We start from the raw sequence: 24139 nt of genomic DNA, 5'->3' as shown, positions 1-24139 counted from the left end.
ACATGGTTGATCTAACATTCTCCAAACACCCTGGTTGGCCAGGCAGGCCACAAAACTTAAACTTAAATTAAAACAACAAATATGTTCAGACACTGATTTTCTAACCTAGGAGGACATGTTTTATTTTTTTTTAAGAAAACTTGCATGTCAACATTTTCTGCTAGACTGCTAGAATTTGGTAGTGACAACCGAATTTATGAATTAGAGTGAATTTGCATATTATGTCTGGTTCACACTGAAGCAGAGCGGAGTAAAAAAAATTACCACTGTGTCTGTAAGGGTAACAGGAGTCACTCCACTCCTCCAACCTCGGGATGGTTGTAAATAATGTCTGTAACCATAGTAACGTTTACTTCAGACCAATATGGCGGCTACCATTGCCTGTATTTTCAGTTTACTTGACACCAGTAACACCAGTAACCAGAGGCGTTAATTTATCCATAAGATCACTGGCGCCTACACCATTTAATTAGGCAAGTAGGCAAAAATCGAATATTTAATCTTCAATCTCTCAATCTTTTCAATCTTTTCAATCTAATATTTAATTAAAGAATAAGTAAAATATCTGCTCTGTCTGCATAGTTGCATTTGGATTGCTACACCCCCTTTCCAGCCCAAGTGGTATATTCCAACCTGCGCTAAAAATAGCCTGCACTACGTACCACAGACTATGGGACGATACGATTGTGAATGGAGCGACAGCAGCATAATTGTTAGAACCGTAAAACGACAGCTAGCATTGCACAATTTGTGGGCAAAGAAAAGTTAAAAAACAGCACAGGTGTGTTTCTCTGAAGACCTTAACTGTCTCTCCACCAGAGGTGGAAGGCAAAAAGTTATGTGACCTACATTTATCTAGCTAGCTAACAACTTGTTTTTTTAAGAGTAGCTAGGTTTAGGTTGGCTAACGTTCCATGTTGTGTTGTGTGTGCCGAAGGTCTCTGTCTTTCTCTCTGAAACTGTTTAACATTTGGCAAGCTATCTAGCAAAGCTAAAGTGAGATGATTTCAACAGATTGAAGATGATAGCCTACTGTTAGAAGTGTCAGCACAACAGGTAGGATGCCAAAGCAAAAGGATAGTGTTAGAGAATATAAAAGAACTATGATATTCAAAATGAATTCATAATGTTTTCATGTAACTGGCTCATTTGTCATTTTGTGCAGTATAGCCTATGAATTATGTTAGTTTCCAAAAAAATAAATGAAGCCTTTGCAGACACCTCTCCTGTGTTTATAGCATCTCTTTAAATGAATTGGGTTCTTTAATGTAGCATTGAGAATCAAGCATCACAGTATACAAACCAAATACTGTATATAAAAATATATATGTAAAATTGCAGGAAATGGTGTATTAAAAAAAACAAATTCTGGGGGAGGGCCCCCAGACCCCCCGCCCTGTTCAGATTTTACCTCCCCACATTTACACAAAGTTAGGCACCCATGTATAAGATCTTAATAAACCGCCACTGACAGCGGCGTCATATTCTCTTTTTCCACCGCATGGACTTGATATTTCAACCGCAACATTTGGGCCAGGCCGAGACAACAGAACTGGTAGGAACAATCGCAATGTTGAGGAAACACAGTGGATAGAAAATGTGAGAATGTCTCACAACACTTACCTCCATCACTTTCAAAATAACGATGATACTGTTACGTAACGTAACGAGTGTATTTGATTTCACCGCTTTCCATTTTCCTGTTGCATGCTACACACCTGGCTCATCCGGGTCTCGAGTGAACGTCGGTGTCAATGACGTCATAACGCCAGTCAGGCAAACTAGGATCTAGGATTACTGATTCCGCCCTCTGGCGTTTAAAGTATGTAAATGAAAACAAAGAGTAGTCTACATTTTGGTGGCGCAGCTAATTGATAAGCTTTACTTGATATCGTAAACCATTTTTCACCTCCATGATGCCTATCATCACGTTTTTGGATTGCGAAATTTCATCCCACGATATATCGTTACACCCCTAGTGGGGAGCCTTAAGAATAGATTGAGGGGACCCTATTTCATACCTTCATGCTTACGTGTCAATTAGGTCTGCTGCTTGCATTCCCACGCGTACCAATAATCCTTTCCGTGATGAGTGCTGGAATAAGAAACTGCACACAAAATCCAGTGAAAACACAACAGCACGTGAAATATTTAAGTCTGGTTCATCATAAGGGGATTAATAGTCCTGAGTTAGTCATATCATGACATTAGACAGTATCTAACATATGATGACTCTGAACTTATGGATTCATGTACAAAACATCCCCATAATCAAGCAAAGGCAAGAATGTTGCAGCAACCAATTTCCTTCTGTCCTCAACAGACAAACACGATTTGTTTCTAAAATAAAATCCCAGCTTCTATCTCAGCTTTATTTTATTTGTATTTATTTATTACAAGGTTTTCAATATGTGGTTTAAAAGAGAGTCATCAATTAAAATATTCAGGTATTTATAACAGGATACAACCTCACCTTGAGCAATTAAGAAATTTACAAGGATTGATGGTCTCTTCCTGGCATGTAACATTAACTTTGTTTTTTCAGCATTTCAAGTTTCAGCTGAAAGAGCTGAGACTGAGCAACATTGAAAGCACATTGTAAATCTTACTAACTGTGACTCAGTGTACAACCAAAACAGTAAATGACATTAGCATAAGATACATTCTGTCCTAGATTACTTACATAAATAGAGAATAATAATGAACACAGAACTGAACCCTGGGGTACCCCTTAGCAGACATTCAGTAAACTAGAAGACAAACCATCAGCATGAACACACTGAGAAATATCTGAAAGATAATTTGTAAACAAGACAATACGATGGAGCAAGCTCTGTAGTTGGGGGACTGCGATGGCGCAATTCTATCTGGGATGAGTAGTTTCTTTACCCCCTAACACCCATATGTACACAGCCTTGCACGCAGCTGCTATTTGTTTGAGCTAATGGTTCATTCCGTAGCGGTTCAGGCCATTCAACTGTTGCAACTCGAACAAATGGCATGTCACGTGACAATGTGTATGCGAAAATGAATGGGTTTTTTGCTTCCGGAACCGAGAAATAGCCACACCCATGTCTTCATGTCTCAACTCTATTAACACTAGTAGTTGGTGACCAACCAACATCTGTTACTGCCCCCCACTGGGCTTGGCTCAAGCTCCGATGTATGTGCCAACCGGTCCAGCTGAGAGCGAAATGAAAATGGCCTGAATCAATACTGATGTGCATGTAAATGTGCTTGTCATTCCATTCTCTGTGTGACAAAATGGCAAAGCTGGAGCAAGACGAAAAAGAGAAATTTCCCCAGTGGCTTCAGTTTGGGCATCACCAACAAGTTGAGTATTGAGTGGCAACACGTCACAGCAGCAGTTAATGCCGCCAGCTCCGACAGATTTATGAACCTTTATAAAACTAAAAATATATAACCCTTTATAAAACTAAAAATAAAAAAGAAATGGTCCAATATAAAGTATGACATCAAGACACAATGTCAGTACACCGGCGGAGCGAGGCTCTCTCTCCTCTTGATGAGCGTTTCACCTCGATAACGGGGAACGGCGTTGTGTTAGAAAAGAGGGAGACACCGACATTACAGGACGATGAGAGTGCTGCATCTGATCCAGGTATAGCCTAAATGTGCCTTTTGTTTTTGGAAAGAGTGAACCTAACCATGCATTCAACATTTCACATCCCATTTGATTCACATCCTATTTGATTTGACAAAAAAAAAAAATCACATAACAGACTTAAGAACAGACTATACAAGTTCTTTATTTTCATTTTCTGTATCGGTAGCAGACAGGGTGCGGTCGATGGTGAAGAGGTAGTTGAAAAGGATGGTTGTGCGCCCACACGGGCGTCTCCAATGTGCCCATTTCCGTAGCAGTACACACATTCTCAGGCCAAATTTCTTTTTATAAATCCGAAAATCTGCATGAAGAATGGCGCACACACTTTTCAGGCCGGTTTTGTGTGCATGCAATGTTTTATAAATGAGGCTCCAGGAGTCCTTGGACTACAAGGAATGACATGAAGCAGTTTTATAAAATGAAAAATAGGAGGCTGAAATGTCCTGCCTCTTGTTGCTTCTCTGTAACATGGCCACTTTTTGCTGGTTGTGAACTGTGAAAACAATGGCTTTCATTTTATATGTTAAACAGCCCTGTACAACTGTGTACATGAAAACAGTGGCTTTTTTAATGTTATATTTAATTTAATGTTAAACAGAGCCCCTATTTTGTTAAATTAAAATATGTAAATAGAAAAAAAAAAACATTATATAATTGTCATTTTCTTCACTCATTGTTTGCTTCACACATTGCTTGAGCCAGATGAAGGCACGGTGCATGTGCACGTGATCACGATTAAAGTACCACCTCTGCCTCATTTTGAGCCAGGAAAAACCCTGTTTATGTAGTCAGCTACCTGTACAGTATGTAACCTAAACTAGCAAATTAGCTTCACTTGTCTGTACATAGGCGACTGCCGACAGAGAGTGGGCTACAGAAGAGCAACAGTGAGCACACCACAGCGTTCCTCCTGTCCAGTGTGTGGGTTGTAATCGTGTTGTTTAGTCCGCATTTGCCGTCTGGTTCCGACATCCTGTGTCGGGTTCATGTGTCCTGCGTCCTGCCTTCTGCCAGCTTGATCGGCCGTAATCGCCACATTTAATACAACTCCATACTCCGATTATGCTACTTAATTTGTGTTTAGTCTAGTTCGTTAGCGGTAGCATTTTCCATTAGCTGCAGCTCGTAGAATCAGAATAGTAAAATGTTGGATAGGCTATGTTCACAACGACAGCGATCCCCCAAACATCTGTTAACCCGAATTCTCACAATAGCAAACTACTTAATAGTACAATGTTGTCATTTGGAATAATATAGGAACTAATGCTTGAGCTACAGTTATCTGCAGCAGTACTTTGTTTACATATTCTAGCTGTATAGACATTTGCGACAGTGTCTTTTTTTAGCACTACCACTAGGAGTCGCCAAAATCAACAATTTTCAAATCCTACACATAGGGGCTTTAAAGAGTAACTAAACCCCAATTAGATGTCAGGCTTCACCACAGATTTGGGTTTGGGGTTCAGTTACTCTTTGTTTATTGTTTATTAAATGGATCCCCATTAGCTGACGCCTTGGCGACCACTAATCTTCCTGGGGTCCACAAAAAGGACATAAGACATAATACATACAATACATAACATAAAACATACAGTTAAAAATGGTACAATCAGATACTTAGGTGTATAGTATCAGTACAAACAATATACATTATATTTGGTCAAATACAATTCATATGGTCAGCGGCCCCAAGTGTGCCTTTAATAGTTTTTTGAATGACAATTTGTTTTGTGTGCGAGTTATGTGAGGAGGTAGTGAGTTCCAAGACATTACTGAACGGTAAGTAACTGTGCGTTTGAGGAGGTTTGTTCTTGGGGTTGGAGGTATCAAGTGACCTGAGCTGGCATTCCTGGTGTAATGGTTATGTCTGTTGCTTGTGTTTAGTACTTGTTTAAAAAAATATTCCGGTGTCTGATTAAATACTACATTTCTGAAGAACATGAGGAGGCTATAGTGGAGTTTAGTTTCAACTGAGAACCAGGACAGGCGAGTGTGCATATATGCTATATTTGTGCGTGTTGAGCAATGGAGTGCCAATCTGGCAGCTCGATTTTGAACTAGTTGTAGTTTATTTATGTCTTTCTTAGCTGCCGCTGACCATATAACTGGACAGTATTGCAGGTGACAAAAGACCAAGGACTGTATTACTTGACAGATAATAGAGGATGTTAAATAAGTGGAGCACTTTCTAATCATTGCTATGCCTCTTCCCATTTTGGTCACAATGCCGTCAATGTGATCAGACCACGACAATAGTCCATCCAACATTACACCCAGTAGTTTTGTCTTTTTGACCTGTTCTATTGCCATCCCTGATATCGATAGATGCAGCTGTGGGTCACCAATAAGCATACTTCTTGAGCCAAAAACCATACTTTTAGTTTTGGAAATGTTCAGGGCTAGCTTGTTATTTTTCACCCAATTAGACACTCTCTCTAGATCTTGATTCAAGATGGTTACTAGTTCATTTTTCGTTGAAGCAGCGCTATACAGTGTCGTGTCATCTGCATACATTACCATGTTAGAATTCTCAATCGCTAAAGGCAGATCATTTGTGAAAATAGAGAAAAGTAAGGGGCCCAAGCAGCTTCCTTGTGGAACTCCACAGCTGTTGTATATACAGTCAGATAGGCTACCATTAAAAAAGACTCTCTGCGATCTCCCAGATAGATAGCTGACCATCCAAGAGAGTGCCGTACTGCTAAATCCATATTTCTTTAATTTAATAATCATTATGTCATGATCTATTACATCAAATGCGGCACTGAAGTCAAGCAACACTGTGCCTACCATTTTCTTATTATCCATTTGTTTCAGCCAATCATCAGTTAACTGGGCTAGGGCAGTGGCCGTAGAGTGACTTTCTCTGTATGCGTGCTGCGAACTAGTGATCAGTTTATTCCTGGTAAAATAATCTTGGATTTGTTTGAAAACTATTTTCTCCAACAATTTGCTCAGGACAGGAAGTATGCTTATTGGACGACTGTTTGTACCTGTGAAGATTGATTTATTATCCTTTGGTATTGGAATCACCTTTGCCTCTTTCCAAACCTTTGGGCAAACCCCATACATTAAGCATTTATTAAAGATGTGACAAATTGGAGTAGATACATGAGTAGAAGCAATTCGTAACAGTTTACCATCTAGATGGTCTATACCAGCCGGTTTCTCATTTGGCAGAGACAACAACAGTCTCTCGATATCAGGGGTGTCAACCTGCACAAAATCAAATTGACAGTTTTTATCCTTCATCATACAGTTCTCAATTAGTGTGCATAGGGAGGAGCCATCAGTAGGTGTCAAGTTCTTTCTGAGATTATCAACCTTGCTCATGAAGTAATTATTAAAATAATTGGCAATCTCAACTGGTTTTGTTAAGAAAGTACCATTAGTTTCTATAAATGAATTTGCCTGATGTAACGACCTTCCCATTATTTCATTCAATGTTTTCCATAGTTTTTTTCCATCATTTTTAGAATCATTGATTTTACTCTGGTAATGTTCTTTCTTTTTACTTCTATTCAGTTTGGTTACCTGATTTCTTAATTTACGGTAGTTTTCCATATCAGATAGTAAGCCAGATGTTTCAGCCACTTTTTTCGCCTCATTTCGTTGCGCCATGAGTGTTTTTAAATCACTACTGATCCATGGGGCACATTTTGCCCTTACAGTTGTTTTTTTCAAAGGTGCATGTTTGTCAGCAATTTGCATAAATAATCTCATGAATATACTCAGTGCCAAATCCGGGTCCTCCTCATGACACACTGTTGACCAGTTAGCGTTTCTCACATCCTCCATAAAAAGTTCTTGCTGGAAGTGCTTGTATGACCTTTTGTGTATAATCCTACTGGCTGCTTTAGGGACCTTAGTTTTCCTTTTTAGTGCTATTAAGTTATGATCACTAAAACCAACAGCTACTGATACTGCTTTAGAGCAGTGTTCAGGAATATTTGTGAAGAAGTGATCAATGCATTTAAATGATGATAGTCCATTCTTATTTGTGCTGGTTCTTGTTGGTAGTGTAATAGTTTGTGTTAAGTTACAAGCACTAGCTACTGCAAGGAGCTTCTTCTTTAGCGGACACACAGCTAACCAATCAATGTTTAAATCACCTACAAAATATGATTCACGGTTTTCATCACTAGATTTGTCCAGCATTTCACAAATAGAGTCTAAGTATTTCATATCCGCACTAGGCGGCCTGTAGCAGCAACCCACAAGTATTGGTTTATTTTGTGGCAGGTGAACCTGTACCCACAGTGCCTCTATATCACACAACATTAAATCCCTTCGTATTTTTACTGGAATGTGATTCTGGACATACAAAGCTACACCTCCCCCATATTTATTTCGGTCTTTCCTGAACAAAGTGTATCCATCAACCGCTAATTCTGTATTCTCAAATGAGGGGTCTAGATGCGTTTCAGATATTGCCAGTATATGGATATTGTTTGGCTGCATCACACTACTTAATTCATGGATCTTATTTCTTAAGCTACAGATGTTTAAATGAGCAATCAACAGGCCTTTGCCTGGGATATTAAGAGTGTTAGAGCCCATATTAAAATGACACAAAGTAATAAAAAGTCAGATTGCAGGAGTAGGGCTTAATGACCCAACTCACCCGTAGGATAGGTGGTTTTCCCACTGCCTCGTTGTTTCGTGGAAGGATGGGTTATCAGCCTGTCATGTCTGAGATAGGCAATGTCCCCTTTCTCACGCGCTGCCCTCATGGCTGGCATGAGATCCCTTCTCTTTTGGCGGACTGCCTCAGTGAAGTCCTCATTGATAAAGATGTTAGTTCCTTTCAGGTGTCTAGCATTCTGAAGAGCAGCTACTTTGTCCTTGTACCGAAGAAACTTTACGACGATCGGCCGTGGTCTGTTGCTGTCCGCTCCCGGTCTTCCCATTCGATGAGCTCGCTCCAGCTCCAACTCATGGTTTTTCCCAAGCTGTAGTTTTTCCGACAGCAATCGCCGCACCTTTTCCTCCGTCTCTGCCCATCCTTCGTTTTCGGTTTCCACCATTCCATCGATAACCAGGTTATTTCTCCTGGACTGGCCCTCTAGATAGTCCATTTTTTTGTTGATGTCCTGGATGTTTTCGCTCATCGTATGCATGACCTGTTGCTGACTATTGCAGGCGGCTAGCTGTTTTGCACTGGCTGATTTCAGGTCGTCCGTATCCTTCTGGGTGTACTGAATGCTTGTTTTGAGATCATGTAAATCCTTCAACATGTCGTCCATTCGTTTGTTTGTAGAATCCAGTATGATTTGAACAAAACATTTGAAGCTCTTCTCTTGTTGCTGAATGATCTCAATAAACGTCTCCTTTTGTTGTTGTAGGAGTTCGCGCACCTGAGCTATAGTAACCATGATTGCACGAAGTGTTGTTCACCCGTGTTAGCTTCTGTTAGCTTCAGAGCTGCTGGAATTGCGGGCGGAAAGCCAGTGAGACGTGCAGCGGCTGCAACAACAATTGTTGCTGAAAAGTAACCTACAGCAATAGTTAGGATGTCCTTATGTTTAACTTCACTTCGGTCACGCTTACTGTTTCAGTTCCTCTCAACGCAGAAGGCTTCAGCTCAACAGCACAAGATGAGACTAGTATCACTAGACTAGAATCCCTCAATTTAATTAATAGGAAAATTAATAAAGGAAAATTAATTTGGGAGTGAAACAGTCTGCATCACACCGTTAAAGTGTTTTGTCTTTTCAAATCAAAGCATACAGCAGGACTTAACCCTACATCTCTCTTTTTTTTGGAGCGGTATCCTTGTTTGAGTTATAGTTTAGTAGTCATTTCAGATCTTTATGAAAGTGAATGTGTGTTCTATATAGCCTATACAACCCTTGATGTTAGAGTATATAATCAAATAAAAGAAAATTCTCAAAATCTGTTGATTTGTTCTTATGAGGAAATAATTGTAGGTTAGATCTGTCCTGTAATGTTTTAACACGTGGCTACATTGATTGACAGGATTATCAAATTTTCCTGAAAGACCAATTTTGCCTTGTGATCTTACAGTCATCTAATGATGGCCACTTGCTTTAACATACTCATATTGACATCCAAATAGCTTATAATAGTAAACTTGCCTTGATCTTACTTAGGACTTGACTTTGCTTGCTTTATTGGGATTTGACCCTTGATTTGAGATTCAACCCTTTTGACTTGGATCATATATGACTTGAGATTTACTTGTTACTCAAGCAAAGATGTCTTCCCACCTTGGACCGAGATATGATAGCAGTAATACAGCAGTTTCTTTTTATTAAATTTTGAAGACATAGGAATGTGTTTTACATAATTGGCATGATGCTTTACTTTGTGCTGTTGAAGTGTCATAAGCCCCTTTAACACATGAAACCCGTCAAAGTGCCAGATTGAGTGTGCTGGTAATGGTGGCAGTTTGTGTTGTTCACACAAGTCATGGTTCCGCCTTTGTAAAGTAACGCTGCCATTCACACAGCACTGGCAATACCGTTACATTCCGCTGTTGTCATCTCCCGGAAATTACGTTTAACCGCTGGAGTCTCTGCAGTTTAAAAACACGGCGGGTTAATTTCTCCGTCCACCCGACTGCCAGGATCTCTCTCATTTCACCGTCTGTCCAACTCCATATTTTTCTCAAAAAAAGTAAAGCTCCAGCCTTTTGTATGGTGGTTTGTATTCCCCTCCTACTACAGTCCTAACGTTGTGCTTGTTCAGTCCGTGCATTTTTTTGGTCATTCTGTTTTCTTTTCAGAAACAGAAATGGAAAAAAAAAAAAGAAAAACGTATTATGCCAGAAAAATTAGACTCGTTAATAATAATAACCTGTTGATTGATCATGCACGATAGGTCTAATATGCGCGATATTCTAATGTCCACGTGTTGGAGCTTTCTCAGCTCGCAGGAAGGTGAAATTATTCCAGACAGGACGATGGATTAGCAAAATGGTCTTTGAACATATTTTCTATCAGAAATAAAGTTTATTACTGAGTTGAGCAGCGTCTCTCTCTCTCTCTCTCTCTCTCTCTCTCTCTCTCTCTCTCTCTCTCTGCTGAAAGACGCACAGCAGCGGCTTCTCTCTCAGATCCAAAACGGGCTTTTTCGTTATTGTTTTCTTTATTTATTATTTTTATTGTCTGTTTTACAAAGAAGAAAAGGAAAATCAAGTCCTTTATAAATGTTGATTCTGCCGTTTCTGACCAGAAAATGAAAAATACCTTCTATTTCCATTTTTCAGTTTTGGATTTTTAAATGAAAATCAAATCACCATTCGTTTTTCATTTTTTCATTTCTGTTTGTGAAAAGAAAATAGAATGACCAAAAATACACGGACGGTGCTTGTGCCATCAATGTTCTGGCATCATTCATACATATAGTCGATACGGAACATTACTAGTAACGTTACAACGTCCTGAGCTGGGAAATTGACAGCACTGATATACTGGCATTTCCACACCGGCGCCTGTTCACACATGACGGCATGCCGTTACATTGCCGTCACATTGATGGAACAGGCTTCGTGTGTGAAAGGGGCTATATTGTAATAGAGTCCAGTGTTATTTGAGTGACAGGGTTAGGGTTGCAGTCCCATCACTGCAGTGATTGCAGTGAGTCACGGTGAGACAGATGTCTGCTGGTGCAGTGCGTTGTGGTTTGCCCTTGACAACACCTAGCGAAAACTGTCCTTTCAAAAACACCATCCACTGCAGTAGACTGCTGGGTCTGCAAATACAATTACAGCACTGCCGAAAAAGCAGAGGGATGAGGCGGCCTCTCGGCTCCCCACCAGTACTCAATGTCTCTCACTGGTTTTGGGTTTCTTATCTACCAGCAAAAAAAAATTAAATGGAACTGAATCGATCATCTGCTGCCTTCTTCCATCAGGCATGATTAGGAAGAAAAAGGCTGGTCAGCTCTGCAGCATTGTAAATTAAACCCCTCAGTTGTGTTAAGCAGGGCACCCCAACACACTCAAACCCTAAGCCACTAGTGTTAAAGTAATAATTTTTCAGTGTATATTATTCCATATTAAAAACATTTTTTTCTTCATTTTAATTAATGGGTGAACCCCAGTGATTTTAAATGAGCAGGCAGCTGATTTCCACTGGATGTTTACCTTTATGGTTGTCAATTTCTAATGTATCCAATGATTACTGATGAAATGTAAATTCTGACTTTTGCCAATTGAATCAGTGGCAGTAATGGGTTTTGTATTGATAATAGGGTGACATTTGAAAGGTCCCAAACAGAATCAGAAAGATCAGTAGCAGCAAACAATTGTCCTCGTTCACTGAGCAATTACCTATATTAGGGACACTTGTCTTAGGTAGTTGTTAGTTGTAGTACTGAAATGTCCTGTATAATACAGATACAAATCTGTTGGTAGTTCAGGGTTTTTCCTGGCTCAAAAAGAGGCTTAGGTGGTGTCTCAGTGTGGCCGGTCTGGCTTTATCAATTTAACACCCAAACCCCATCTATTGTAATTTTATGCTTTTATAGACAACAGTTTTTGGCATAGAATAACATAACACTGAGGCAATCTTTAGCTTTTAAAATCCAATTTTATTCATATTTCCATTGTTAAGAGGAGCAAAAAAGAAGCACAAGTTTTTCAATATTAATTCATCACTCAATTTTTTCCCAACATGGATAAGTGGCTGGGATCTCTTACTTTAATTCCATGGAAGATGATTGCCATTGCACCCACAATTTCAAGCATTCCTTATGACAGGATTAGCCTAGTTTTTAGCACTGCGACACCAGCAGCTCTAACTATGGCCGTAGGAAGCACGGGGGACAGAGGGGACATGCCCCCTCCAATATTAAAAGGTGCCTAAAATGTCCCCATCAAAAAATAAACCACAAAATTGTTTTTTGCATTGAAAAATGAACTGACCTTTATTTTGAAAAGCCTTTGGCTTCACAGCAGAGCATTGTGGAATGAAGTTTAATGCAGATAGTATCTGCATTAAATAGTGTTTTATAGTGATAGTGTTTTTGTATTTTTGTGTGTCGTCAGTAAACCAAGGCGTTGGTTTCTTTAGATGGTGGTGTTTTGATCGCAAGTGTTTTGGTATATTGCCGAGGAACCTTTACTCTGAAGGGTCGGTGTTATCTGCGTGGTAGCATTAACTGTAGCTCCCAGCTCCAAAAAGCTGGGTTTTGTGAAAACAGAAGACTTTATTGGAATTTTTATGGTGGCGTTAACATGATACTAAGGCCAAGGACATTCAATGTAAGTTTGAGCCACCAAGGAGCAGGCTTTTGGAAGGCGACGCTAAATTAAGTTCTCGATAACGGTGTTTTGAAGAACGAACATTGAGAGGCTAGTAATGGCACAGCCATCTCGCGTCCCTTTGGGGCTACACCTGTGGCTCCAACCAGCTTCCTCTCCTGTCAGTACTGATAGAATGGCATGCGCCCTCTGTTGGTGGAAGACGTAATTGCATCACAGTCCTTGTGCTTTTATTTAAATGTAATTTCCGAGACGATTTAAATTGAGAAAATTTCCTCAGGCAGCTCAAAATTTTGCTTAGGCAGCCGGCCAAACAATGCAGAAAAAACCTGCTGTTACAAATTAGGAAAAGAGAGACCAACCAACATCAGGGAATGGAGGGCAGCAGTGCTCATCTTGGCGAGATTTGTCAGAGCCAAAAAAAAAAAAATAGACAATGCTTAGCAAAAGATCATTGTTTTTGTTCTTGTGGCAGTGGTGAAGGTTGTGCATGGTAGATTCACCAGTGGCTGATTGATAACATCATTCCTTGGCTCTAATCACTGTCAGGCCATGGCATCTGAGTTATGCTTGCATAATTTCACTCTGGCAAGTGAAAGTGTCACTGGTCCACTGTCTGTGTCACTGTGCATATTTGTGTTGTGATAGGTGAGAACTCATTCCCTGAGTCTCTTGAGCTCTGCTAGTCTTTTCACCAGACAGCAGTGGTGCATTTATGATGCATAGGACTTCTGTTGCCAGAAGTGCTGTCCAGTTGAAGCAGAAGGTTAAGGGGAACTTGCTTATTTAAAATGTTTATGAGTTTTCCCCACACTGCAGATATAGAGAGGACAGGTAGTGAGGTAAAACATTAAAGCCACTGTAAAAGTGTTTACAGCTACAGTTATTGATACTGGGCTGAGACACTCAGATGAGCTGGACAGGGGAAATGCACTTCCACATGGCAAGACTTTTCAGAAACCTCACAGGTGAGCTTGGGAGTTCCACAGCTGGCAGACTCCTTATTTTTAACTTCTATTTTTACTTACTGTGTTGTTTGACAAGATCATTTAACTTGCCTTGGCATATTTTGAAAATGTGCTCTTTAATTTATATCAGTCATTGTATTATGTGTACTTGCATTTTGTTGCATTTCTCAGCTTTGTTGCAAGGTCATACTACTGGGATGTAATACAGCATCTTGTATCTCTGTAAGGGCTTCATTTGCATTAATGGGTTCTTAAATAGCATTTTAACAACAAAAGTGATGGATTTGCTAAAGGGACTTTACCCATATCTTTCCAAGATGATTATTAGATTTAGGTCCTAAGGTTAGAATGAATAAGCAAATGGTTATGAGTGTTTTAATTAAGTTAGGTTTCAGAGGATTTAAGTTTTAGGTTTTGTTTATTGAATTTCCTTTTTATTCACAAATAAGCCAACAAGGTTGGTAATGAATCATGGGCAGTTGTCTCCACACTGAGCAAACATGAGGCCACAGTGCTTTTTTTTTTTTTTGAAGAATAACTTGCTTACAAGTTATTCTTGACAACCCCAGGGGTAAGCTATGTGCCTGTGTCCTGTGTGCTGCACTAATTGCCCTCCCGGTGTCTTCTGCAGCTGCTACCAGCACCACCCCTGCAGGAAAGACCTCCAGTCACGTGACGCGCTGCAGCGACAGCCAGAAGAACTACTGTGTGAATGGAGGGGAGTGCTTCACCCTGGAGATCATGCCAGGCAGCACCAAGTTTCTCTGCAGGTAGGACAGGGAACTCAACACTAAGTACTGACTTTTACCTAAGTTTTCAACTGATTGAATTTCTCATAACACAGTTACAGTTTTAATTTTTTATATTGTACTATATGCTGAGTAACGCCAACGGAGTGCCACTTGGCTGTAAAATGGCAGATAGTATAAAGTGATGTCACTTGTATTTTCAACCTTTTCGATAAGCCAGAGAAATTGGGTCCTCAAAAATGTATCGGCCTTTCGGCTTTCATAAATCATTCTTGAATTCTCACAACAATTTAACAACAACTTGGTATCACATTAAAGGATTACATGCCAAGGAATTTCATAATTTAACCCTTTAGGTGCCAGTGTTTGCAGCGTATAAATCCAGAAGACTTCTCTTTTGCTTAAAATATTTTCGATATTACCCCCTCTGACTGGAAGATGTGCCTTTTCTATTACAAAATGTTATATGTAATTTTATATAAATAACATGAGAGCTATTGCAGGTAATTATATAATTAATGGCATATATCTTTCCACTAACAGGGTGTGTAAAAAAATGCATTTTAGCATGTTACATCGGGCACATCCTCTAAATTAACTTCCATTTGGGAGATGTTTCAACAGTAACTGAGTGGGTTCTGGACCTGGTTTTGGTTTTGTGAAGGCATGTACTAGTTTGTCTCTGAGGCTGCGTCCTTTTCTATATATCATTAGTGGAGGGTTTTTCAAATCAGGAGATACTGATGGGTCTGATGGCCAAAATATGCCAATGTTTTCTTATGGCTGCATTCAGTTTATAGGCCTTAGGTGTGTAGGTGGTAGTAAACATCACAGAATGTTCTTTTGTTTTTCGAGGATCTTTTTTGTAGCAATTCACCTCTGGGTTTGTTTAGTGCCATATTGAACGCTTCATCTATCCACTGATGAGGTTTAACCCCTGTCCAGAAATCTTTGTTTCATCTCTTCTGATTTCTCCATATAGTCCTCTGTAGTGTGACTGATTCTTCGAAGCCTAAAGAATTGGCTTCTGGGCAGCCCTCTTTTTAGATGTGTGGGATGGTAACTATTGGCTGCAAGTAAGGTATTCCTATCAGTGTCCTTTCTGTATAAAGATGTTTCTAGAGTCCCCTTTTCTACCCACATTTCTCTTTTAACATCATACTCTATAGTGAACCTCAAATTGTGGGCATTTAATTGTGGGCATTTAACCTTTGCTTCAACCAGACAAAATATGTCACCTATAAACCGGTACCAGCCTTTTGTTCTATTCAGGTAAGGGTTTTCAATAGGATTGTAAACAAAGTTATCTTCAAATAAACCTACATACTGTATGTTGAACAGGACCTTTGTAGTAATCATGGACCCGACCAGACCAAACCTAAAAGATCCCGCAAAATCCTCTCTGTTGGATTTGATCCTGTCTAACAGAAGTGATAAAATTACTGCTTCTGGGGTATTTGATCTTGGATTCAGTGACCACTGTCCCATAGCCTGTATCAGGAATGCTCGTCTGAAAAAAACACACTCACATCTTGTGGTTAAAAGAAATTTAAAACATTTTAATGAACAGGCTTTTCTACATGATCTCCTGCACAGTGGTATTCAGTATACTTATGAGATTCCAGTTGCTGAGTCTGCTTTGGAGTATTTTGTTGTTAAACAGGTTGCTAATTTTCATGCTCCTTTTAAGAAATGTAGAATTAAAGATAGATCAAACCCATGGTTCACACCTGAGCTTGCTTCTCTGTTCAAAGACAGAAACAAAACCTGGGCTGCTGCTCGGGGAGCCTTCACACTGACTCGCTTTTAAACAACTTAGAAATAAATATATATGTGTGTATGTGTATATATGTATATATATATGTATGTGTATGTATGTATGTATATGTGTATGTATGTATAAGTATGTGTATGTATGTGTGTGTGTGTGTATATATGTGTATGTATATGTGTATATATGTGCATGTATATGAAACACTTTGCACTATTATACCCCCCTTCATTACTTTTTTTTGTTTTTGTTTTGTTTGTTTGTTTGTTTCTCTTTAATATTTATTTATTTATTGTGCCTTTATTACTGTTGTGCTTTACCGCGTTTCTGTCAATGGGTAATACCTGGGACGATCTTGGTGTGTTTCCGATGTCTATTCCCATGGACTATGTATTGTAGTTGTGCATTTGCTACTTGGTTGACCCAGCCTAATTATGTGGGTGTTTTCGCTGGCGTACTGTGGATGTTTTGTGGATAGTAGGTCAAGCAACGTTGTACTATTGATGGCTTGACACACACATGCACGGAACTTGTACATCTAAATTTATTTGTTTGTTTTTTGTTTTTGTTTTGAAGAGGCCTGAGAGGGGGAATGGGGAAGGGGAATGCTAGCGGCCCAAGTCATGTATATGAATCAATAAAAAATTGGTCATAAAAAAAACTTAGAAATAAATGCGCAACAGCTGTGAGGAAAGCAAAATCAGATTTTTACCTTGATTTAATATCAATCATCTTCTCTCAGGGTTCATACGGTCATGAAAAACCTGGAAAAGTCATTGAAATTTAAAATGCAATTTCCAGGCCCTGGAAAAGTTATGGAAAATAATATTTTTGGAAAAGTTTTGGAAAAGTCATGGAAATATAGCTAAAGTTGCATCAAATATAATTACTGATTAATCCAAGCATGAAAATAGTCACGTAAATTGGCATGTAGCCATTGCACGTAACCATCGCGGTATTTTGGTGGTGTGAGAAGTTAGTTCAGTCTGGGTCGGTCTGTTTACATGCTCGCCCACTACAGTTGCTTTCTGCTAACGTAGCAGTTAGCGAACTTACTTTGCCGACAATATGCCAGGCAAATGCAGCTTCAACAACTGATCGGCTTTTTAAGGAAAAGTATGGCCAAGTATGGCTGGCAAAAGACACTGACCCAAGACGTGCTACACGCAAACTGTGCTGTAAAACCTTCGATATTTCGAATATGGGAGAAGCCGCGCTTATTAGCCACGTGAAGGGGAAAAAGCACAAGACGCAGCTGCTGTTGCCGGCAGCGCAATTCCTATCAGTGAGTTTATGAACGTAAGTGCTGGTGCTGCAAAGACATCCACCGATGCTACTGCAGTTTCCACCGCAAAGAAACAGACAAGTGTATAGTTTCAACCAAAAACAAAGTCCTCAAAGCTGCGATACTATGGGCTTTCAAAATTATGAATTTGCACTACTCGTTCAAGTTCCCGGACAGCCAGATTGCAGCAAGATTTGTCTGCGGTGAGAGAAAGTATACTGTGAGCTAGGGAATCAGTAGTTAACACTGGCATTCCTACCCCAATGCACTATTTCTCTCTGTCTCTCTCTCTGTCTTTCTCATTCATTCGCTTTGTCTGTCTCTCTCTCTCTTTCATTTTCTCTTTTTCTCATGCTCTCTCTCTCTGATAGAAAATGTGATGGCATTTTTGATTTATCTTTTGAGACACTGACAAAAATGTTAAACTGGTATTGGATTTAAAATATGACAAAATCTAGGTGTGTCTGTCTGGTGTTTATTTGTTCTAGAGAGGCACCATATGTTTGAAATGCAGACCTAATTTTACTTATACAGTGTTACAGTACAACATTTTCAGTGGTACTGCAGAGAAGTCATTTCTTTTGGTCATGGAAATTAATTTAAAGGGTAACTTCGGTATTTTTCAACCTGGACCCTATTTTCCCAACTTTTTGTGTCTAAGTAACTAATGGGGACAACAATTTTTGAAATTGGTCCAGTATTGAGCGAGATCGTCAATCTACGTCCACTAAAAGTTCTTGTTTTTGCCACTGACAGGCTCAGATTGTTATATTCGCGGAGGGGCTGCCGTGGAAAGTCCGAAGGGCTCCGGCAAACGCTTGGGCGTGATAACGCGGACCGGGAGCGCCATAAACCGCACCGCCGTACAGAAAACAATCATTATTGGGGTTGAAGATCCGCTCCGATGAGGGTGGGAGAGTCGGGTCGAATCCTGGCGGTAAGATCCCGTTCCGCCCCACCGGGGAGAGGAGTGGGGAGGGCGGCTTGGGCGCGGAGGGGCTGCCGTGGAAAGTCCGAAGGGCTCCGGCAAACGCTTGGGCGTGATAACGCGGACCGGGAGCGCCATAAACCGCGCCGCCGTACAGAAAACAATCGTTATTGGGGTTGAAGATCCGCTCCGATGAGGGTGGGAGAGTCGGGTCCCCGTGAAAAACAACTTCCTCCGGGGTGTAGAAGCAGGACGGCGGTGGGGAGGTGACGGGACAGCTCGCCTGGTAAAGGGACCATTTCCCCGGTGGAGGACACTGCTGCCGGGGCTCGGGGTAAGTAACAGTAACCTCGGTAGTCCGGTAATCTCCCCGCTGGATGGCCGTTATGGTCCCTGAAAGTTGTGTCGTGGTTTTGTCTAGAGAGTTGGACCGACTTGTTGGCCCCGGTCTCGGTTAAAAACGGTGAATTAACGGAGCCAAATTCAGACTTGGACACATAGTAGGTGCAGCTTGGTAAATACATGGTGCATTGTAGTTTACTCTTTCTATAGGCTGGTGTTGTATTTTTTAAGCGTAGGCTTTATTGTGAAATAGGCTATAAGCCTATATAAGACTTGGTTACACACAATAACAAACAGACCGGATCAAGCGAAAGGTAAAGAAAGACGTTTAATTTCTCTGTAGGGTCCTTTCCATAATGTTGTCAGACACTTATAATAACAATCTGAGCCTGTCAGTGGCAAAAACAAGCACTTTTAGTGGACGTACATTGACGGTTCACATTTGCCCCATAGGATTACATTGCAGCCCGTTTCGCGGCTGCCAGCGGACGCGATCTCGCTCAATACTGGACCAATTTCAAAAATTGTTGTCCCCATTAGTTGCTTAGACACAAAAAGTTGGGAAAATAGGGTCCAGGTTGAAAAATACCTAAGTTACCCTTTAAAGGTTGTGGAGAAGTCATGGAAAAGTAAAAAAAAATGAACCCTGTTCTCTAATCCACCAAAGTTTTGGAAAGCTGTTAAATCCACTGGTATCAATACCTCTTCTATACTTTTAATAAGTATTTTGCTAAAGCCGGGCACTTTTTTGTGGTTTGAAAATGTGTATTCAGGACCCCCTCCTAGTACCACTGATGGTGACCGTGTGCACTCTCCAGGCCATGTCCCTCAGTTCTCCTTGCTTCCCTTTTGAGCTGAGGCCGTTAATTCTATTGACCTTAGGAAATCACCTGGAGAGGTCAACAAAGATTCTTTTTTCCTTTGGCTCTCTGCTCCACTGATAACTGAGCATTTAACCTATATTTTTAATCTCTCCATTTCCACTGGAGTAGTCCCTAGAGTTTGGAAGAAAGCTCACATCATTCCTCTACACAAGGGAGGCGAAAAGAGTGATCTGAATAATTATAGACCAATTTCCAAACTCTCCTGTCTAGCAAAAATCCTGGAATCGTAAACAATCAACTCAAGATATATCTCTCTGTTAATTCATTTTTGACTGGTTTCAGGTCTGAGCATAGCACCGTCTCTGCAATTACCCTGGTATAGAACGATATTGTTTCTGCGGTCAACAGAAGTAATCATTGCACTGCACTTTTTGTTGGCCGATCAAAGGCCTTTGATGCAGTAGACCACTTGTTACTATTTCAGAGTCTGTTTAATATTGGGTTTGATCTAGATGCCCTCGCTTGGTTTCAAAACTATCTTTCGGAAATATTCATTCTGAGTTTTTACCAGTGACTAAAGGTGTTCCTCAGGGTTCAGTCTTAGGTCCAGTTTTGTTTACAATTTATATTTATAGTATTATTTAGTCTCTTACAAGCTGCCATGTCCATCTTTATGCAGATGATACAGTTCTATATTGTTTTGCTGACTGTTCAGTTAGCCATTGAAAACTTACAGCACTCTTTCAATATTCTGCAAGGTGCAGTTATTAACCTCAAATTGGTTCTCAATGCACATAAAACAAAGTTCATGCTGTTTTGAATTTGAATTTGAATTTATTGAAAGGATAGCCCCTTGTGATGTAGCATCTCATTTTCGAGGGGGTCCTATAGACACAAATACAAAATTAGAAAACACATACAAACAGAAACAAAACAGCATTACATAACATACACTACAAATACACAGATACAGACAGCTCGCTCACCCTCTCCCGCCCACACCCCCAGACCTCAGCTATTGTACAAGAAAAATTGGTTACAATGACCCGGATAATAAATCAATTACATCAGCATAAAGAGCAATTGAAGCTGTTTGTCTTCAGTTTATTTGTAGCACAAATAAGCTGAAGATTGAAAGTATGCACAAATTAAAAGCATAAACAGCTTGTTTTAAGATAAGGAAATAAAGAACACCTAAAGCAGCGGAAAGAGGTAATAGATCTCAGAGAAGAAGGAAGATTATTCCAATCGGAAGGAGCTTTGTATTGGAATGACCTGCGTCCGACGTCTTTGACAATTCTAGGGACAAAGAAGAAGGGATATTGCATATGTCTGAGAGGATATGAAGATCTACATGGAACCAAAAACTGTTTCAAATAGGAAGGGCAATTAAAATAAACACATTTGAAGATGAACTGAACCCAGTGAAATTGCCTTCTAGATTTAGGCTGCAACCAATTAAGCGATTCATACATGAAACAATGGTGAGTTCTATATGGACACCTCAAAACAAATCTACATAGAGAATTATATACAACATTAAGGGGCCTAAGATAAGTGTCAGAGGTGTTCTGATAGACAATGTCAGCATAATCAATAATAGGTAGTATCAACTGAGAAATAATTATTTTTCTGACTGGGAAAGTAAAACAATTAATTGAGCGATAAAGTGAACTCAGACAACCATATGTTCTTTTTATAATAAAATCAATATGGGGCTTGAAGGAGAGTTCAGAGTCAATCCAAAGTCCAAGATATTTGAACGAATCAACTTTCTCAAGGAGTGACCCATCATCAGAAATAATCAAAGGGATATGAGCGACTGTGTCGCATACCAAACACCATGCTGCAGTACTTCTTCTTATTCAATACAAGTTTGTTGTTATGAAACCAGTTTTGGACCAAGTTAAAATCGGACTGTAAAGAATTCTGGATTTGTAATATATCAGAGTTAGAAGTGTAAATAACAGTGTCATCGGCAAAAAGATGAACAAGACAATTTGAGCATATTTGAGGTAGATCGTTGTCCCAAGAAGTGGTCCCAAGGTGGAACCTTGTGGAACACCATTTTCAACAATTAAATAGTCAGACTGAGAACCCTGAAAGACAACACACTGACGTCTATTATGAAGATAGGCATTAAACCAGAGGAGAGCATTTTGAGTTAAACCAATAGAATAGAGCTTATCAAGGAGGAGGTAGTGATCAACCATATAAAAAGCCTTGGAAAGATCAATAAAAATAGCACCTGTGAGTTGGCCTTTATTAAACGATGAGAACACATCATTAGTGAATTTTAGAAGAGCTGTGGTTGTGGAAAAGTTAGGTCTAAAACCAGATTGGAATGGAGATAAAATATTGAACAGATTGATGTACTGTGATAATTGATTAAAGATAAGTTTCTCAAAGATTTTAACAATAGTACAAATAATAGAAATTGGTCGATAATTATTCACATCGGATGGGTCTCCACCTTTGAAAAGAGGGGTAACTCTGGCACATTTCCATATGGGGAGAATTGAACAAGTAGACAGAGACAAGTTAAATAAATCTGCAAGGGGATACATTATTACATGAGTGGCAAGTTTAACAAATTTGGCTTCCAGACCGTCTGGACCAGCACTACTACTTGCTTTTAGCTAACATATAGCATGAAAAACATCAGTAGGCAAGATTTTTCTAAAGGAAAATGAACCATTAGAAGTAATAAAGTTTGAGGAACCAGCCGTACCATAGGAATTAAAGAGTTGGGAACCACATATAGAAGAGAAATGCTGATTAAAAGCATGAGAAATAAGTAAAGGATCAGAAATAACGAATTATTAATTCGTATCTGGTTTATGAAGCTTTTGTTAGTTTTATTGAGAATACGGTTCAATTGATTCCAAAACTGTCTAGGGTTATGAAAATCCTGGGAAAAGCTATCTTTATAGTAGTTGGATTTTGCATTCCTTGTTTTGGTTTTACATACATTCCTCAGGTATCTATAGGTTTCCCAGTCAGCAGAGTCTTTAGACGAGCGATATTTGGCCCAGGCTTTATCCCTTTGTTTGAAAAGGCTGATAAGATGTGAGCTGATCCAGGGTAAATGTCTACCTTTAGCTCTAATTGTTTTCATAGGAGCATGTTTATCAATTACGTTAGTAACTTCAGAATAAAAGAAGTTCCATGCATCATCAACAAAAGGAATTAACTGAAATCTATCCCAGTTAATAGCAATTAGGTCTTGAATAAAACAATCTACATTCATATTTTTGCATTGTCTCAGTCTAATATATTTAGGAGGAGAACTTGGAATTGTAATTTTCCAGACACAAAATATAACAGAGTGATCGCTTAAACAATCTGACATAACACCAGATTTAGTTATCCTTTCAGGATTAGTGACAAGTATCCAATCCAACAAAGATGAGGTCCAATAATCCACTCTGGTAGGTTCATTAATTACCTGAGTAAGGTTTACACTACCAAATAAATTTCTATCATTGGAGGAGGAACAATCAAGCCAGTTACTATTGAAGTCACCCAAGATAATCATTTCATTATGCCTCTCAAGAGAATTAATAGTTGACAAAATACATTTTGTGGAGTCAGTCGGAGCAGAGGGAGGCCTATAAATGTTACCAATAATTAAATGTTTGTTATCATGAAGAATAATGTTAATAAAAAGACATTCAAAATTAACTGGCTCTACATTAGGAATGACACTCAGAAACAAGATTTGCAGAAACATATGTGGCTACCCCACCTCCTCTAGAAGCCCTATCAGCTCTATACAGAACAAAGTTGTCAATTTTAATTTCATCATCAGTGATTTTACTATGTAGCCATGTTTCAGAAATAGTGATAATAACATAAAAGAAGTGAGTGGCAGGTTAACTAAAATAGATAGTATTATAGTTTTCCAGGGCCAAAGACATTAAGTACAATATTGTACGTATATCCACGCTGAACGGATCCCCCATTGAACGAGTCTCTGAATATAAATATCTTGGTATCTCGTTCACTTTTAAATATCACATAACAACCTTGTTAGCAAATTAGGGCAAAAAATAGGCTTCCTTTAGAGGAACAGACCCAGCTTCCCAATGTTTTGCCGGGCAAGGATTATTGATGCATTTTTGTGTGTCATGTCTGTTTTGGATTACGGTGATATTATTTATAAACACGCCTCCAATTCCACCCTTAAACAGCTAGAATCTGTATATCATTCTGCACTTAGGTTCATCACTGGTGATAATTACAATACCCATCACTGCATTCTGTATGAGAAGATCGGGTGGCCATCTCTGTGGGAGAGACGTGACAAGTATTGGTATCTGTACATTTATAAAGCAATTATCAGAAAGTTACCATCTTACATCATGTCCATGTTGAATTGGCCCTCAGCATCCCGCCACACATGCTCCAATGAC

The 24139-nt window shown here is 39.5% G+C and overlaps 1 protein-coding gene across 2 annotated transcripts in view; it reads left to right on the top strand.

The window, feature by feature from the left end:
* Positions 1 to 24139, top strand: part of nrg1 (neuregulin 1) — a 192264-nt gene that overhangs the window by 92108 nt on the left and 76017 nt on the right. For both annotated transcript variants that reach the window (XM_078287920.1, XM_078287918.1), the window contains exon 3: positions 14457 to 14595. In XM_078287920.1, coding sequence (XP_078144046.1) covers positions 14457 to 14595 — 139 coding nt within the window. The remainder of the gene's footprint in view (positions 1 to 14456; positions 14596 to 24139) is intronic.

The sequence above is a fragment of the Centroberyx gerrardi genome, chromosome 2, assembly GCF_048128805.1.
Source record: "Centroberyx gerrardi isolate f3 chromosome 2, fCenGer3.hap1.cur.20231027, whole genome shotgun sequence".
Classification (NCBI taxonomy): domain Eukaryota; kingdom Metazoa; phylum Chordata; class Actinopteri; order Beryciformes; family Berycidae; genus Centroberyx; species Centroberyx gerrardi.
This window is presented reverse-complemented; position numbering and strand designations above follow the sequence as displayed.